Source organism: Acartia tonsa, chromosome 13, assembly GCF_053477335.1.
Source record: "Acartia tonsa isolate MP-2025a chromosome 13, ASM5347733v1, whole genome shotgun sequence".
NCBI classification, from domain to species: Eukaryota; Metazoa; Arthropoda; class Copepoda; order Calanoida; family Acartiidae; genus Acartia; species Acartia tonsa.
The window spans coordinates 8,067,277-8,087,101 of NC_137272.1; the positions used below are offsets into that span (position 1 = coordinate 8,067,277).

Below are 19,825 nucleotides of genomic sequence, written 5' to 3' on the forward strand. Positions count from 1 at the left end.
TCAGTTATTACCACAAGTAATGGCCTGCAGAAGTCTTATATAAATATATGGGTACAAATATGTCATCAAGGTAAATGATTTTGCGCTATACCTAAGAGTTATAAAACACTCGTATTAATCTTAAACAAAATTACTCCTTTTGTAGATTATCATTGGTAACAAAGTTTCAACATTACTAGAACATTATATACATATCATGGAAAGAAAACGAAGTAGAGGGTGTCGTATTTTCACAGTAGCTTTTCTGCAGGGGCTCTAACCCTGCGTGGCAATCATTAACATTTACCTAACCTATACCAAAATATCAAAAGCTACTGTGGAAGAGCAACGAAACCCACTATTTCGTTTTCTTTCAATGATCCAATTTTCTTTTTAGGTCGTCTGGAGATCCCGAGGACCAGGAGGATATATCAGGTCTTGTTGATGTAGAAACATTTATCAGAGACACAGCTAATCAAGCAGGTATAGTCATCCTATTCATTCTGCTATAATAATCTAGTCATACTAAAATCATACTAGAAACATTTAGTGATGGCAATCCGTCAAATTTTTGGGCCGGATTCGGATTCCGGATTCTTAAAAGAATCCGTCAAAAAATGGCGGATTCCGGATTCTTATTTTTGGCGGATTCCGGATTCTAGCAGTATTTTAAAAGGATTTAAAAAAAATAATAAAAAATTAAGTGCTACAATTGTCCTAAAAATTAATGTTCTTTGTGTTCTCTATAATTCACTTTCGATAATCAAACCAGATTTTTAAAGATATTATATGTAATGATGATAATCTTTGCCTTCAAAAAGAGGCAGTTGATTTAATTTAAGCCTACCAATTAAAAATCCGGAATCCGCTATTAAAAAACGGATTCTGGATTCCAAAATTGGCCCAAAAATTTGGCGGATTCCGGATCCCGGATTCGGATTGCCAACCCTATTAAAAATTAATAGTGCCTACTACTGCTGCACTGTCCGACTCAGGATACTAAGGGCGCAACTTATTATCATGAGTACACCTACCCAAAGTTTAATAAACAAACTCTCTCATTTGTTGAATCTTGATTAGTTGGTTAAAACTAGCAGTGAACAAAATAAATTAAATCTATAGAAGGGGTAGTTTAGATTATTATAATTGGGAACGTTTACGTGTATCAATTATGCTTATTGTCCTATCAATTTATCTTATTTCTTAATGCCACGGGTTTTGCGTCACGCCATAGATGCTTAAAAAATCGAGGAAAATTTTGTTGAATTATATGTTGATTAGAGTCGCCCGAGTACGCGGGAGCAACGCCAGTCTACAATGCAGATTTCAATTCCGGTGAAGAACTTGCAAGGAACTTTATTATCATAATAATATTTTGTATGAAAATGCCAATTGAAAGTGGTGTGGGGTCATGATCCTAAAAATGACACTATGCAAAGTTTAAAATCGAGAGTGCAATTCTATCCTGTTTAAATTTACGAAAAGAGCAAACCGTTACACAAAAAAAAACCTTCCCCCAAGTTGTAGACATTTTTCGTCTGCTAGCAATTTGCTTTCTGTAGGGACATGGATGTGGTTATATTTCAAGTTAGATTTTAAAGACCTAATACAAAATCGAGACAGGGTTCTAGCCTTGTGGACCGAGTTACATATTATATTGCGCTTGCCCTCTCTATTCTTTTTCTTTAATTTACTACTAATAATAAAGTAAAACGGTTAAAGTAAGTTTCTTAATTTGTTTGATAATGTTTATTTTTGCACAGTGATTTAAACACAAGCAGACAAGCAAATCCTTCCAGTCCTTCGGATTCAGACGGTTACGGTAAGTTTAAAAATAGAATATTAATTTTAAAGTCTAAACAAAATAATATATAAATGTGATGAAAATTATTAATACTGCTCAAGGACATACTTACAGTTTTAGGACTTTATTATGTAGATGCAGGGACGTCCAGGAGGTGGGGGGGTTGATTACTAAGAGATATAAGTTTTCCGGAATTTTAATGTAGGGAGGAGATTTGAAATCTGCATCAAATTTTAAGGATTTTTTATAAAATTCGTTTTTTGTATAATTCTTTATCTAAAAGCGGAAATACATTTTAAGTTAATTAATTTTGACCAATAGGATAGGTGGATTTTAAACTACCTGCGCTCTAATTGGTTGAATGATGTACGACATCCAATCAGAGCGCAGATTTTTTAAATCCACCAATCACGGATGCCAAAATTAATTAACTTAATTTGTATTTCCGCTTTCAGATAAAGAATTATACAAAAAACGAATTTTATAAAAAATCCTTAAAATTTGATGCAGATTTCAAATCTCCTCCCTACATTAAAATTCCGGAAAACTTATATCTCTTATTGATTACCAAATTCCCCCCTTAAATTCATTTTGCACCCCTTAATATTTTTATTTTTAACCCCCCCCCCCCCATTAATAAAAAAGCTTGGACTTCCTTGCCTCTTTGATACAAAGATTACCCCTCCTCCCCCCCTTATTAAGGGGGGGGGGGAAGTTTTGACACATTTGCGTAAACCTGGCACCCTGGCTTTATCTTTGGACTAAGAGGGTAGGTTATTAGGGATAAAATCATTCTTATATGATGAATTTCACGAAGTTTTCAGATTTTTTGGATAGGCCTCCAGGTTCCAGAGCTCCAGGCCTCTGGACAGGTAAAAAAATAAAAAAATTCTTATTTGGACAGTTAGAGGTAAGTTTATAGAACAACATAACCTTCTTTTAATATATTATTTACATATTTGAAGAAAAAATTACAATCGGCCTCCAGTTTCAGGTGCTGGAGGCCTCCAGGTGGCCTCTGGACAGGTAAAAAATCAAAATTTCTTATTTGGACAGTTAGAGGTAAGTTTATAAAACAACATAACCTTCTTTTAATATATTATTTACATATTTGAATAAAAAATTACAATCGGCCTCCAGGTTCAGGTGCTGGAGGCCTCCAGGTGGCCTCTGGACAGGTAAAAAATCAAAATTTCTTATTTGGACAGTTAAAGGTAAGTTTATAAAACAACATAACCTTCTTTTAATATATTATTTACATATTTGAAGAAAAAATTACAATTGGCCTCCAGGTTCAGGTGCTGGAGGCCTCCAGGTTGCCTCTGGACAGGTAAAAAATCTAAATTTACTTATTTGAACAGTTATAGGTAAGTTTATAAAACAACATAACCTTCTTTTAATATATCATTTAAATATTTGAAGAAAAAATTACAATTGGCCTCCAGGTTCAGGTGCTGGAGGCCTCCAGGTGGCCTCTGGACAGGTAAAAAATCAAAATTTCTTATTTGAACAGTTAGAGGTAAGTTTATAAAACAACATAACCTTCTTTTAATATATTATTTACATATTTGAAGAAAAATTACAATTGGCCTCCAGGTTCAGGTGCTGGAGGCCTCCAGGTGGCCTCTGGACAGGTAAAAAATCAAAATTTCTTATTTGAACAGTTAGAGGTAAGTTTATAAAACAACATAACCTTCTTTTAATATATTATTTAAATATTTCAAGAAAAAATTACAATCGGCCTCCAGGTTTAGGTGCTGAAGGCCTCCAGGTGGCCTCTGGACAGGTAAAAAATCAAAATTTCTTTTTTGAACAGTTAGAGGTAAGTTTATAAAACAACATAACCTTCTTTTAATATATTATTTAAATATTTCAAGAAAAAATTACAATTTGCCTCCAGGTTCAGGTGCTGGAGGCCTCCAGGTGGCCTCTGGACAGGTAAAAAATCAAAATTTCTTATTTGAACAGTTAGAGGTAAGTTTATAAAACAACATAACCTTCAATTAATATATTATTTAAATATTTCAAGAAAAAATTACAATTGGCCTCCAGGTTCAGGTGCTGGAGGCCTCCAGGTGGCCTCTGGACAGGTAAAAAATCAAAATTTCTTATTTGAACAGTTAGAGGTAAGTTTATAAAACAACATAACCTTCAATTAATATATTATTTAAATATTTCAAGAAAAAATTACAATTGGCCTCCAGGTTCAGGTGCTGGAGGCCTCCAGGTGGCCTCTGGACAGGTAAAAAATCAAAATTTCTTATTTGAACAGTTAGAGGTAAACTTATAAAACAACATAACCTTCTTTTAATATATTATTTATTATATTATTATTGATTCCCAACGATCCCTAGTATAAAATATGGAAGGTAATTTGAATATTTGATATCAATGAGGTAGGTAAGTAATGTAATAAAAAAATATGTTTATTTTCAATTATTGAGGTAAATATTTTTAAGGTTATACCTGAAATACTTAAATAACATTTGAAAATATGCTTACTTTGTTTTACAAGTTTACCTCTAACTGCTCAAACAAGAAATTTAGATTTTTTACCTGTCCAGAGGCCACCTGGAGGCCTGCACCACCTGAACCTGGAGGCCAATAGTAATTTTGTCTTCAAATATTTAAGTAACATATTAAAAGAAGGTTATTTTGTTTTATAAACTTACTTCTAACTGTTCAAATAAGAAATTTTGATTTTTTACCTGTCCAGAGGCCACCTGGAGGCCTGCATTAGCTGAACCTGGAGGCCGATTGTAATTTTTTCTCCAAATATGTAAGTAATATATTAAAAAAAGGTTATTTTGTTTTATAAACTTACCTCTAACTGTTCAAATAAGAAATTTTGATTTTTTACCTGTCCAAAGGCCACCTGGAGGCCTGCACCACCTGAACATGGAGGCTGATCCTAATTTTTTCTTCAAATATGTAAGTAATAAATTAAAAGAAGGTTATGTTGTTTTATAAACTTACCTTTAACTGTTTTAATAAGAAATTTAGATTTTTTACCTGTCCAGAGGCCATCTGGAGGCCTGCAGCACCTGAACCTGGAAGCCGATTGTAATTTTTTCTTCAAATATATAAATAATATATTAAAAGAAGCTTATGTTGTTTAATAAACTTACCTCTAACTGTTCAAATTAGAAATTTTGATTTTTTACCTGTCCAGAGGCCACCTGGAGGCCTGCAGCACCTGAACCTGGAGGCCGATCCTAATTTTTTCTTCAAATATGTAAGTAATATATTTAAAGAAGGTTATGTTGTTTTATAAACTTACCTCTAACTGTTTTAATATGAAATTTAGATTTCTTACCTGTCCAGAGGCCATCTGGAGGCCTGCAGCACCTGAACCGATTGTAATTTTTTCTTCAAATATTTAAATAATATATTAAAAGAAGGTTATGTTGTTTTATAAACTTACCTCTAACTGTTTTAATAAGAAATTTAGATTTTTTACCTGTCCAGAGGCCATCTGGAGGCCTGCAGCACCTGAACCTGAAGGCCGATTGTAATTTGTTCTTCAAATATTTAAATAATATATTAAAAGAAGGTTATGTTGTTTTATAAACTTACCTCTAACTGTTCAAATTAGAAATTTTGATTTTTTACCTGTCCAGAGGCCACCTGGAGGCCTGCAGCACCTGAACCTGGAGGCCGATCCTAATTTTTTCTTCAAATATGTAAATAATATAGTAAAAGAAGCTTATGTTGTTTTACAAACTTACCTCTAACTGTATAAATAAGAAATTTTGATTTTTTACCTGTCCAGAGGCCACCTGGAGGCCTCCAGCACCTGAACCTGGAGACCGATTGTAATTTTTTCTTCAAATATGTAAATAATATATTAAATGAAGGTTATGTTGTTTTATAAACTTACCTCTAACTGTCCAAATAAGAAATTTTGATTTTTTACCTGTCCAGAGGCCACCTGGAGGCCTCCAGCACCTGAACCTGGAGGCCGATTGTAATTTTTTCTTCAAATATGTAAATAATATACTAAAAGAAGGTTATGTTGTTTTATAAACTTACCTCTAACTGTCCAAATAAGAATTTTTTTATTTTTTTACCTGTCCAGAGACCACCTGGAGGCCTGGAGCTCCGGAACCTGGAGGCCTATCCAAAAAATCTTAAAACTTCGTGAAATTCATCATATAAGAATGATTTTATCCCTAATAACCTACCCTCTCAGTCCAAAGATAAAGCCAGGGTGCCAGGTTTACGCAAATGTGTCAAAACTTCCCCCCCCCCCCTTAAATTCATGTTAATTTTTACCGTCCACCCCCCCCCCAAAAAAAAAAAAAAGTTTGGACGTCGTTGTGTAGATGATTCGCTTAAAATGCGGGGAAGGGGGGTGGGGTGTTTTTGTGCTCGACCGCCGCCGCCAATGAAGTTAATCTAATTTTAGATACGGACAGTGCTACACTTAGAATGAGTTCTACAGCCCTGAACATTGTCCGCTTGATACGCAGTACAGCTGCAGGAAATATATGCATTTTTATGATAGAATAGTCCTATTCATGCAAAACTTCATATTTTTCAACCTCGAATCTGCTCTATCTATCCTTTTATATGAAGAAGTTAGTTTTGTTTTGTCTGTCCTATAATCATAAGATCTCATGAAGCCGATTGGAGTTTTACATTTTTAGGGAAGCTTCACATTTGTTCCGTGATGATTTTCCGCTATATAAACGAAACACATTGTTTTATGGGATCATTTATGGGAGGTGACATTGGAATGTACATTACACTGGTACCCAAAGTATTTTATCCCTTTTTTAATCTTTTATTGAATTTTGATTGGTTATTTACTATAGTAGTTTCAAACTATTCAACCAATAATTTTGTTTTGCAGATGTTTTATCAATTTATCGAACATCGTCTTATCCCTAAATATCCCTGACATTTTATTAATGCATGTATCAAAATCAGGACGTAGATTGTTATCTGCGGACGATAGTACCAGTGATAGTGACGAAGATCCAGGTATTGATAGATAGGATACTGAATAGATAGATAATGAGATAGGTAAATAGATAAATTTATAGATGGATATACTTCAAGATAGATAGCTAGAAATACTTCAGGATAGATAGCTGGATTTACTACAAGATAAATAGTGTTAGATAGCTGAAAATAATTCTAGAGAGATAGATAGTTGGATACACTTCAAGATACATAAAGGGTGAGCAAAAAAATGCGTACCTTTTTAAAATTCAAATTGTGCGGCTTGTGTTAAAAGTAAAAAAACGTTATGCATACCGTTAGAACCGGTATAAAGTCTATTTTCTGGATATATAAAAACGATTCCTGTGCTACGCATAGTTTATGAGCTACGTGGTAAAATATCCCAACTGACTTAAAACTTGACTTGTGAGTAAATCATTAAAGATTAAAGTAAAGGGTGTGAGAAAAAAATACGTACCTTTTTTGAAATTCAAATTGCTCGACTTGTGTTAATAGTTGAAAAACGTTATGCATACCGTTAGAACTGCTATGAACTCTATTTTTTAAAAAATATAATAACCATTCATATGCTATGTATAATTTATGAGCTATGTGGTAGAATGTCCCAACTAAATTAAAACGCAACAGATTCATTTTTCAAGTTTTCTCACATTTTTCAATATAGCTCAATAACTACAAATAGCACAAAAATAGTACTTATATTTCCAAAAAATAGAGTATATTCCGGTTCTAACAATATCAATAACATTTTTGTTAACACAGGCTGAGCAGTTTGAAATTTTAAAATTTACACGTTTTTGCACACCCTATACTTTAATCTTGAATGATTTACTTGCAAGTCCAGTAATAAGTCAGTTAGGACATTCTACCACGTACCTCTTAGACTATATGTAGCACATGAAACGTTTGAATATTTCCCGAAAATAGACTTCATACCGGTTCTAACGTTTTTCTACTAATAACACAAGCCGCACAATTTGAATTTTATAAAGGTACGTATTTTTTGTATACTTTAATCCAGGTTTTAAGCCAGTTGTGACATTTTAACATGTAGCTCCTAAACTATACGTAGAACAGGATTCGTTTTTATATTTCCAAAAAATAGACTTTATAACGGTTCTAACGGTATGCATAACATTTTTCTACTATTAACACAAGCCGCGCAATTATAATTTTAAAAAGGTACGCATTTTTTTTGCTCACCCTTTAGATAGATAGTTAGATATATAAATAGCTTGATACACTTCATAATAGATAGATTTATAGAAACAATTCAAGATGGATAATATCTATCAAAATAAAAACAAACATTTCTTTTATTTTAAGAATTATTATTTTAGATTATAGTATGAGTATGTGTATGAACAAGCGGCAACAACCAATAAGAAATTATCAACCAGGTTAGAATTACGTTTTCAAACATCAGTTTAATAAGATTTTATATTTGTTATCAGTGTACATTAAGGAGGAAGGTTAGGTCACACTAAAATGTTATTTTTAATCAGGGATCTCAGGGGGTTACCCTTGGATGATAAGTTGAACCAGATCCCCAATAATAAAAACAAAAAAAAACCTTTTCTACAATTTACAAAAAGGATTGATTTTGTTTACTATAATTGGGAGTGCACATCAATATATAGTACAATGTCTTAACTATTCAGATCCATTAAGGGTTTCGCATACATCAATATAAAAAAGCATGCAGAAATAAGGGGGGGGGGGGGCGGGGGTTAATGCAACCATCTCGTAATCAGTGAGCAAAAGGACTTATAATTCGAATTTCTAGAATTAGATTTCTAGTACCAGCAACTACCGGCTAGAACCGTTTGAAAACGTTTTGGAGCCGCAAAGAGTATTATGTGGAGATAGGTTTCGTGATGATTTGCCTTGAAAATATCCAAAAATTGGCAAATTTGCAAAATTTCAGATCAAAATTCGAATTTTAAGTGCCATTTGCTCACTGATGACGAGATGGTTGCATTAACCCCCCCCCCCCTTACTGGAATAAAAGGGGGGGGGGGGGCGAAAGTAACACTTTTTGAAACCAAAACTAAAAGTCAACAAAGGAACTCAACTAAAAAAAGAGTTACAGGTCTGAGATTTTGCATGGCAGTTGCTTTATAGGGGAAAATATGGAACTGTGAAGAAACGGCGGCGCAACCGCCGAAAACCGCCGAAATTTTTTTGCCTTTTCTCGGCGGTTTTCGGCGGTTGCGACGCCGTTTCTTCACAGTTCCATATTGTACCCCTATAAAGCAACTGCCATGCAAAATGTCAGACCTGTAACTCTTTTTTTAGTTGAGTTCCTTTGACTTTTAGTTTTGGTTTCAAAAAGTGTTACTTTCGCCCCCCCCCCCCTTTTATTCCAGTAAGGGGGGGGGGGGTTAATGCAATGTTAATGTAAAATATGGAACTGTGAAGAAACGGCGGCGGAACCGCCGAAAACCGCCGTTTCCCGCCGAAATTTTTTTTGCCTTTTCTCGGCGGTTTTCGGCGGTTGCGACGCCGTTTCTTCACAGTTCCATATTGTACCCCTATAAAGCAACTGCCATGCAAAATGTCAGACCTGTAACTCTTTTTTTAGTTGAGTTCCTTTGACTTTTAGTTTTGGTTTCAAAAAGTGTCACTTTCGCCCCCCCCCCCCCCCCCCCTTATTAATACATAGAATGCAGTTATGTTTATTAACACAGTATTTTTATACATGCCCTAAATAATAATGTTTTCGTTTAGATACCTCAAAGATCAACGCTAATGAGATAAGACTGTTGACTGAAAATCAGCCTCAGTTCTCCCCAGGCATGCTTATATCAAATATTCACAAATTATGATACAAACCAAATTAATATTTTAGAGTTGCTATGCTATCAGAAAATTCTCTATGTAAGTTAAAAGAATCCTTAAATCCTAAATAGTGTGTTGTGATTATGAATGATTGTCTAGTTAGTTTTTAAGAAAGCATTATATTAGTCAAAGGAGGCAGGTTTAAAGCTATATGGTGTATGTGTGTGTGGGGAGGTGTTAATCTTAATTCCTCTCGATAATACTATAAAAAAACAGAATATCTATGTATCTTTTGTCAGTAGTGAAGGCAAGTTTCTCATTTATAGGGAAGCCTCTCAAAAATATAGCAATGATTTATACCTATTTATTTTGGGGTATGGTAGGAACCCTTTAAAGAAAAAATGGCCCGCCAAAAAAATAAAATCTTTCTCTATAATTGTCTGTTTAAAACTAAAATTGAAAGCAGACGGTCGACTCCATCCCCCTTAGAAGGCCTCTAGTGTCAAAAAATTTGATAGCATGTTGTAAATAAGATAAATCTGTGTGTCGGGCGTTACAGCAGCGGAGTATTGGCAGACAGAAAAAGAAAAGGTTGACGAGCAACATGATTCCTACACAGAAAACTACCCTAGAGAAATTTAGAAATAAGGTAAAAATTTGCCTAAATCAGGGATTTTGTGGGATGAGACAATGTACATCACTACCTTCTGTAGTTTTAAAGTATGGATTGAAAAGTTTTGACACTGCTAGTTTAAACCAAAAAATCAAGCTTCACTAAAGTTTTAAAACCAACAAATAAGAAAACGTTATTATAAAACTCTGGGGACGGGTGTAATAAACAGCCCGTTGTCCCCTCTCTCTCTCTTATATAGAGTAACTTTATAAATATTTTTTTAAGGTTTTCTGTGGTGTTTATGGTAGAGATGGAGATATTTTTGTTTCTGCATGCCAGGTTTGCATTTAAGGGGGACGTAACTGAAGCTTTTTTGATGCTGGGGGAGGGGTTTTCTCCGGAACCACTTGATGAACCGTGCAAATTTTTTGGACTTAAGCTTTTAGGGGTATGAACATCTTATGGTTTCAAAGTCAACCCCCTACCCCCACCCCCTAGCCCCCCGGGGCTCAAAACCCCCCTAAAAATGAACCTAACCTTAATTTTCTCAGAAACCATTTGACCAATAGGGATGATTTCTTAAACTTAAGCTTTTAAGGTTATAAACTAACTTCTAGTTTAGAAGTCAACCCCCTGCCGCCAACTCCTAGCCCTCCGGGGCTCAAAAAACCCTAAAAATGAACCTAACCTTAATTTTCTCAGAAACCATTCGACCAATAGAGATGATTTCTTAAACTTAAGCCTTTATGGTTAAGAACTAGCTTTTGGTATAGAAGTCACCCCCCTGCCGCTAACCCCTAGCCCTCCAGGGATCAAAAAACCCATAAAAATGAACCTAACCTTTATTTTCTCAGAAACCATTTGACCAATAGAGATGATTTCTTAAACTTAAGCTTTTATGGTTATAAACTAACTCCTAGTTTAGAAGCCACCCCCCTGCCACCAACTCCTAGCCCTCTGGGGCTCCAAAAAACCCTAATAATGAACCTAACCTTAATTTCCTCACAAACCATTCGACCAATAGAGATGATTTCTTAAACTTAAGCTTTTATGGTTATAAACTAAATTTTGGTTTATAAGTCACCCCCCTGCCGCCAACCCCTAGCCCTCCGGGGCTACAAAAACCCTAAAAATGAACCTAACCTTAATTTTCTCAGAAACCATTCAACCAATAGAGATGATTTCTTAAACTTAAGCCTTTATAGTTATAAACTAGCTTTTGGTATAGAAGTCACCCCCCTGCCACTAACCACTATCCCTCCGGGGATCAAAAAAAACCATAAAAATGAACCTAACCTTTATTTTCTCAGGAACCATTTGACCAATAGAGATGATTTCTTAAACTTAAGATTTTATGCTTATAAACTAACTTATAGTTTAGAAGTCACCCCCCTGCTGCCAACCCCTGGCCCTCCAGGACTCCAAAAACCTCCAAAATAAAACTAACCTTAATTTTCTCAGAAACCATTTGGACAATAGAGATGATAGCTTAAACTTAAGCTATAATGCTAATAAACTAACTTCTAGTTTAGAAGTCAACCCCCTGCCGCCAACCCCTGGCCCTCCAGGACTCCAAAAAAACCCAAAATGAACCTAACCTTAATTTTCTCAGAAACCATTTGGACAATAGAGATGATTGCTTAAACTTAAGCTATAATGCTAATAAACTAACTTTTAGTTTAAAAGTCTTCCCATCCCTGCCTCCAACCCCTAGTCCTCGTGTGCTTAAAAAAAAACTAAAAATGAACCTAACTTTATTTTTCTCAGAAACCATTTGATCAATAGAGATGGGTTTTTATGTGTATAAACTACTTTTTTGTTTGGCAGAAATATGGTTATAAACTAAATTTTATTTTAGAAGTCACCCACCCTATAGCCCCCCTGGGCTCAAAAACCCCCTACTTTACTTAGCTTAACTTTACTTTAGCTTAAATTTCCAGTAATTTTTTTAAAACATGCTTTCAGAGGAATAACCTAACCTCAGTTTTCTCAGGAACAGCATTATTAAATGTGCAGATATTTTGGACTTCAGCTGTTATGGGAAAAAATTAACTTTTCGTTAATGAATTAATGATTAAAGATTTATTTTACTATTTTAAGTGAAGAAGGATGTCAATCAATTTTATAAGAGTTGGGACTCTATACTTTGTTTGCGGCAGGGGGATGACTTCTAAACTATAGTTAGTTTATAAGCATAAAAGTATAAGTTTAAGAAATCATCCCTATTGGTCAAATGGTTTCTGAGAAAATTAAAGTTAGGTATATTTTTAGGATTTTTTTGAGCCCTGGAGGGTTAGGGGTTGGCGGGTGACTTATAATCTAGAAGTTAGTTTATAACCATAAAAGCTTAAGTTTAAGAAATTATCCCTATTTGTCGAATGGTTTGTGAGGAAATTAAGGTTAGGTACATTTTTGGGTTTTTTTTGAGCCCCAGAGGGCTAGGGGTTGGTGACAGGGGGGTGACATCTAAACTAGGAGTTAGTTTATAACGATAAAAGCTTAAGTTTAAGAAATCATCTCTATTAGTCAAATGGTTCCTGAGAAAATAAAGGTTAGGTTCATTTTTAGGGTTTTTGAAGCCCCGGAGGGCTAGGGGATGGCGTCAGGGGGGTGACTTATAAACCAAAATTTAGTTTATAACCATAAAAGCTTAATTTTAAGAAATCATCTCTATTGGTCGAATGGATTGTGAGGAAATTAAGGTTAGGTTCATTTTTAGGGTGTTTTGAAGCCCCAGAGGGTTAGGGGTTGGTGGTAGGGGGTTGACTTCTAAACTAGAAGTTAGTTTATAACCATAAAAGCTTAAATTTAAGAAAACTTCCCTATTAGTCAAATGGTTTCTGAGAAAATTAAGGTTAGGTTCATTTTTAGAGGGGTTTTGTGCCCCGGGGGGCTAGGGGGTGGGGGTTGACTTTGAAACCATAAGATGTTCATACCCCTAAAAGCTTAAGTCCAAAAAATTTGCACGGTTCATCAAGTGGTTCCGGAGAAAACCCCCCCCCCCAGCATCAAAAAAGCTTCAGTTACGTCCCCCTTTATTTATATAAATTATACAATTTAAGGGTTGGGGGACGGGGCATAAAGGAGGGGAAGGTGTTTCAAAATCCTTCCAAAAGTGATACTAACATATAGTATAGGACGTCCAGGCTTTTTTTTGAGGGGGGGGGGGGGGAGGGGTGCATAAAATCTTAATAGGGAAAGTAAGGTTATTCTATTTTGCATGATTTGTAAATAACCAAGGGTGTTGCAAATGGTTTGGGGAAGTATTACTCCCCCTTAAACTTTTACAGGGGTTTGGGCAATAGCCTTTTACCTCTCCACGTAAAGTTTTAGTTTTCTTCCTATTATAACCTACGAGAACTTCCTTTGTGATAACTGGTATTTATTAATTTATTATAATAATTTAGGATCGAATGATAAGAATTTACGATACTCGTGGTGGAAATAATTTTAGACTTCTACAAAATTTTCAAGTAAGTCAGTTTATAATCCTCATATAAAAGTAACAGGATGTCTGTCTGTATGTTGCGAAGAATATCGCTAACCAATATAGTTCACCTTTACTTGTAGATCCAGGAAAGTTTAATGACTAGAGGAAAAGTAAAAAATATGTTTTTAATTTTTATTTACAAAAATTAAAAGTGAATTGTCGATTTTCATCTCCCTCTTTCTTTCAAGATCCCCTAGAGTCGTCTGCTGCCAAAGAAAAATATATAAATCGAGGGGGGGGGGGGGGGAGCCCTTCTAAACTCATAATCTGCATGCCATTCAATATTGTGTTTCTTGGTCAAGGCTGTGTCGCCTGGCGGTCATCATGTTGTTTATTTAGGCCAAGGATGTTGGATGGTCTGTCCTTGACGTGGCTTTGTCGCCTGACGGTCATCATGTTGTTTATTCATCCTGGAATAACTTTCTTTATCAAGTATGTTTAAACTTTTGCTACTATGTCAGTCAACTACTTAATATATCATTAAAATTGCAGATAGACATACGAAAATAGACGTTAAATTGTTGTACAATCTCAAGTATGATGAACAAAATAACCCCATCATTGTAAATTGGTTAAAAAGTTTCCACAGTGAGTTTTTATGCTATACTATCAAAATCCAATTAAATTCTACATGGGATCCCCGGCTCAGGGGGGGGGGGGGAGGAAATAAAAAGTATGTGGTTGGAGGGAAAAAAAATTAAGAAAACTGAAAACATTTTTTCCATTCCCCCCTCCTTGGTGGAAAAAAACTAAAAAAATGTGTGGTAGGAGGGATAAAATAAATAAAATATAGAGTTCTTTAAATATTTTTCCATTTTCCCCCCTACTTGGTGAGAAAAAACTATGGGGGGAAAAAAATAAAAAAATTTGTAGCCGGGGAAAAAAAATAAATCTTATGCAGAATATACACTCCTGATTAAAGTCCCCAACCAACAACAGTAGGTAAATTTACAGTCAAATTTTTCTCCCTCTCTTTTATTTCAAATAAAGTAAATTATGTAACCCAAAGTCTCAGTTATATATTATACTTGCGGCTTCGCCCCTAGTCTCTAGGGGCTTTTCCCCAAGAGGTATAATTACATCTTCTATTACTTACCCAGCAGAACGGATCGCAAATTTTCGCACCTACCCAGCAGGAAAACATTTTCTAGATTAAATAACGAATTCGCAAAATTCGTAAAAAAAATAGTCTAATGTGTTCTCAAGAAAATTACTACTGGTGCTGCTCATAGTCTAATGTGTTCTCAAGAAAATTTTTTTTTGGGGGGGGTTAAATTTTAATTCTTGGGGGGGGTTGGGGGTGTCCCACCCCCCAAGAAAATAGCTTAAAACCACCACAGGACCAATAGGTAGATACCCTGAAGAGTAGAATCCGATCGGTTCAGTGGTTACCGAGATCTTAAGGGACAGACAGACGGACAGACATACATCGTTCTACTTTGTATTATAGACTAGCGGCTACGGCCCTAGAAGCCTCTAGGGGCACTTAAGTTAGGAGTGGGAAAATTTGATCTCATCCCATATTAAATTTGAGTTTCAAAAGAATAAAAAAAATATTTTTGGAGGGTGGAGGGTGAAGACACCCTCCCCAAAAATAGTTTAAAACCTTCCCAGGACCTAAAAGAAGCTTTACTGTAAAGGAGAAGAATATCGGTTCAGCGGTAAGCGAGATCCTTCGGGACAGACAAAAAACGCTTACTACTTTATATAATAGGATAAAATCATAGCCAAATAAACATTAATAACAGATAATTACTATCAGAGCTTCCTGTAGATTTAGAAATGTTTTCTCAGAAAATGGAAATATTTGGCGAGGGTTTGTGAATCAAAAAAGTTTTAAGTGAACGCACCAAAGTTAAATTCATTAACTTTTTTGTAAGATTAAGTCAGTGGTTGTTCATTCAAGAAGTTTTCTTTTAATTATTGAAACACCCAACCGACTGACAGACCTGTCTTCATGTAATACTTTTCCATTAGTTTGCTAACATTGTTGATATATTTTTAGGTTAGAATCCTGGATGCTGCTCATTGTCCAACATATAAACCAAAAGTTATCCGTGATAAGATAGGTAATAGTTATTTATCGTTTCGTATTATAAACGGCTTTCCACGGAGAGAAATTGGAAAAATTATAGTATTAATTCTAGTTTTTTGGTTAAAATTTTTTTTAAGGGGTTAAAATCTAATATGTTTCCAAAAATATGAAGGGTATTTGAATTTGAATAAAAATGTAGCTTTGCTAACAAGAATGGCATAATTACAATGGATATATTATTACTTGTATGTTACACCAGATTTTTATTTTCTCTAATAAAGTGAAACTCGCAGCTGGCTAAACAACTATCTACCCCTATCCCCTTCCCTGGATGAACGATCTAAATGGGTTTCTTGTTAGCAACCTACTTTGACGAAAATTTTTCTGCTGTCATAATATCCACGTATTTTGTATATCTATTATAATTGTAGATGTAGAGAGAGAGCAGAGACAAGGACAAGATGTTCATCAAGTTGCTCTCTGTCTGGATCCACAAGAGAATCAGGTCCGTACATTCTTTAGTCGTCAAGGGAATCTACACATGAAATTCAGAACTCTATCTCAATCGTTGTATACAAAAATTTTACCCTTGGATTTTAGGAAATATGACAAGGGACGATAAAATGATTTACATCCCCGATGATGATCAACAAAATTACTCATTCTGTAGATTTAAATTGTTGGTGGAAAAGTTTAAAAACTGCTTTTCGGTACCAACAATCATAAAATAAAATAAAGTCCATCAATGATACCTATATGTTTTTAAAACTTTGGGTAATAGCATAATTTACAAGTCCAATGTCTCTTCCCTCCTTGAGGCTAACAAAAGATAGAAACTTCACTATTTTCAGCAGCACCAGTTCTGTATATTTTCTCTGAGGTTCAGCTCCGACTCTAAAGAGATTCTGGGGGGAGCCAATGACGGCAGGATCTATGTTTATGACAGGGAGACTAACCAACAGGTAAGAGATTTATTAACCCTAGAAGGACTTTGAGACACAATAATCTGAGGGGGGGGGGGGGCGGCAATGACGGCAGGATCTATGTTTATGACAGGGAGACTAACCAACAGGTACGAGATTTATTAACTCTAGAAGGACTTTGAGACACAATAATCTGGGAGGGGGGGGGGGGGGGGCAATGATGGTGGGTTCTATGTTTAATGTTTATGACAGGGAGACTAACCAACAGGTAGATTTATTAACCCTAGATGGCCTTTGAGACACAAAAATCTGGGGGGGGGGGGGGGGGGAATGATGGTGGGTTCTATGTTTATGACAGGGAGACTAACCAACAGGTAGATTTATTAACCCTAGATGGCCTTTGAGACACAAAAATCTGGGAGGGGGGGGGGGGGCAATGATGGTGGGTTCTATGTTTATGACAGGGAGACTAACCAACAGGTAAGAGATTTATTAACCCTAGATGGCCTTTGAGACACAAAAATCTGGGGGGGGGGGGGGAGGGCAATGATGGTGGGTTCTATGTTTATGACAGGGAGACTAACCAACAGGTAAGAGATTTATTAACCCTAGATGGCCTTTGAGACACAAAAATCTGGGGGGGGGGGGGAGCCAATGACGGCAGGATCTATGTTTATGACAGGGAGACTAACCAACAGGTAGATTTATTAACCCTAGATGGCCTTTGAGATACAATAATTTGGGGGGGGGGGGGGGAGCCAATGATGGCAGGATCTATGTTTATGACAGGGAGACTAACCAACAGGTAAGACATTTATTAACCCTAGATGGCCTTTGAGACACAAAAATCTGGTAGGGGGGGGGGGGGCAATGATGGCAGGATCTATGTTTATGACAGGGAGACTAACCAACAGGTAAGAGTTTTCTTACCCTAGATGGCCTCTGAGACACAAGAGTGGGGGGGGGGGGGGGGGTAATGCAACCATCTCGTAATCAATGAGTAAATGGCACGTAGAATTCGGATTTCCATCTAAAATTTTGCTTGAGTAATCCTTGGTAGGTCTATTTTCCCTAAATCGAACAAAAAGTTGGAAAAGTAACGGATAATGGCTGGCGGCTCAGCCGTTTTGCAATTTTTTTGCTATTTATAATGCAAATTAGTCACAAAACCTATCTCCACATAGTACTCTTTGCTGCTACAAAACGTTATAAAACGATTCTAGCTGGTAGTTGTTGGTACTAGAAATTTGAAAAATGGTTATTGTTATCATTTAACATGAAATAAACCAAAAATATGTTTTAAAAAGTTGATTCCTACGTAATTAATGATGAATTTGCCCTGAAAATAGTCAAAAAAAAACTGCTAAACGGCTTAGCCGCCAGCCGTTACTTTTCCAACTTTTTGTTCGATTTAAGGAAAATAGACCTACCAAGGATTACTTATGTAAAATTTCAGTCCGAAATTCGAATTCTAAGTGCCGTTTACTCATTGATTACGAGATGGTTGCATTACCCCCCCCCCCCCTTATAAAAAGCAAATCCTAAATTTTTCACTTTCCCTTCAACACTGTGAGGGTTTACTGGAAAATATACACCCCCACATTTAAATATATTTAAGAGAAACACATCAAAAAAAGCTTGACATCCTTTTTATTACTGCAAAAATTCGAGTATTACTTGTACGTTCATATAGCACCCTCCCCACCCACCCCCCCACTATAACTATGAATAGAATAATAGAATTCATAATTTAAAAAAGTTTGTTTACATTTAGGGTCTAAGTATATCAGCACATCATCACGCAGACGTCAACGCAGTTTGCTTTATGGACGAAACTACTCAAATTTTAGCTTCAGGTAAAGCCTTCATTTTTTTTTATCCAATATTTGTAACTCAGGAGTACTAAGGTGGACGGGTCTAGCACGGAAGTGTCTTTTAATTGGAAGGACTGTTCCAGAGAGGGGTCTACGTTCATGGAGGGGCCGGGGAGAGGGGGGGACATTAGATACTTTAGTTAAATTTTGATTGGTTGGTTCAAACTAAGTGTCTAAACTATTCAGTTCAAGAACAATGGACGATTAATTGATACCTATACATCCTCAATGTTGAGATGAGTTTGGACACGATCAGTTTAAAACCATCCGAATAAGGGGGGGGGGGGAGTTCTGACACATTTGCGTAAACGGTGAGTATAGGCTTTATCTTTGGACTGAGAGGATAGGTTATTAGGGATAAAATCATTCTTATATGATGAATTTCCCCCAGATTTAAGATTTTTTGGATAGGCCTCCAGGTTCCGGAGCTCCAGGCCTCCAGGTGGTCTCTGTACAGGTAAAAATAAAAAAAAAAGTTTTTTTTTTAAAGTTAAAAATCAACTTATAAAACAAAATATGCATATTTTTTCTTCAAATATGTGAATAATATTAAAAAAAGATGCATATTTTGATTTATAAGTTGACCTGTAACTTAAAAAAATTTTTTTTTTTCAATTTTACCTGTACAGAGACCACCTGGAGGCCTGGAGCTCCGGAACCTGGAGGCCTATCCAAAAAATCTTAAATCTGGGGGAAATTCATCATATAAGAATGATTTTATCCCTAATAACCTATCCTCTCAGTCCAAATATAAAGCCTATACTCACCGTTTACGCAAATGTGTCAGAACTTCCCCCCCCCCCCTTGAATTAAATTACCCAAAGTTTTTGAGCCAACGAATAAGCTGATGCTAAGTGAGTATTCAACTTTAGCGTAATTTCTAGTATAATGTGTCAACGAATTACAAATTTATCTCTATTAAAGGCAGTGACGATGGCCTTGTCAAAGTTTGGGACAGACGAGAACTGAAGGAGGGCCGTCCAAATCCCGTGGGTCAGCTTGCTGGACACAGGTAGTCACATTTGGTCAACGTTTTACCAGGGAGGAAGGGGACAATGGACATTAAAATACATTGGCAGCCTATTTTCTTAACTAGATTTTCTTATTTGTTGGCCTACAATTTGTAGTATGATAGTATCTAAAATTTTCAACCAATAATTCTAATCAGCATAAAGAAGAATTTTGGTTATCATTATTGGGGGATGAATATTAAATGCCCATTGTCTTATCCCTAATGATTTCTGATTTTAACATAATTTCGGTAAAAGAGACGTAAAGATGTCAAAGAATTTTTTTTGAACTCCATTTTATACATATTTTAGTGCTATATAGTTAACTGGAGGCCCTGTATTCAAAAG

The 19,825-nt window shown here is 35.7% G+C and overlaps 1 protein-coding gene across 3 annotated transcripts in view; it reads left to right on the forward strand.

Moving 5' to 3' along the window:
• The window catches only part of LOC145335451 (DDB1- and CUL4-associated factor 11), a 25,280-nt gene continuing 5,455 nt past the window's right edge, over positions 1-19,825 (forward strand). For 2 of the 3 annotated variants that reach the window (XM_080181198.1, XM_080181199.1), the window contains exons 1-17: positions 1-70; positions 377-462; positions 1,261-1,328; positions 1,741-1,801; positions 6,192-6,263; positions 6,713-6,769; positions 8,092-8,151; positions 9,482-9,547; positions 10,066-10,181; positions 10,431-10,484; positions 13,553-13,618; positions 13,975-14,067; positions 15,641-15,704; positions 16,102-16,175; positions 16,522-16,632; positions 18,368-18,449; positions 19,392-19,479. In XM_080181198.1, the coding sequence (XP_080037324.1) occupies positions 48-70; positions 377-462; positions 1,261-1,328; positions 1,741-1,801; positions 6,192-6,263; positions 6,713-6,769; positions 8,092-8,151; positions 9,482-9,547; positions 10,066-10,181; positions 10,431-10,484; positions 13,553-13,618; positions 13,975-14,067; positions 15,641-15,704; positions 16,102-16,175; positions 16,522-16,632; positions 18,368-18,449; positions 19,392-19,479 (1,241 nt within the window). In that variant the 5' untranslated portion in view covers positions 1-47. The remainder of the gene's footprint in view (positions 71-376; positions 463-1,260; positions 1,329-1,740; positions 1,802-6,191; positions 6,264-6,712; positions 6,770-8,091; positions 8,152-9,481; positions 9,548-10,065; positions 10,182-10,430; positions 10,485-13,552; positions 13,619-13,974; positions 14,068-15,640; positions 15,705-16,101; positions 16,176-16,521; positions 16,633-18,367; positions 18,450-19,391; positions 19,480-19,825) is intronic. The other variant, XM_080181200.1, reaches the window with a different exon arrangement.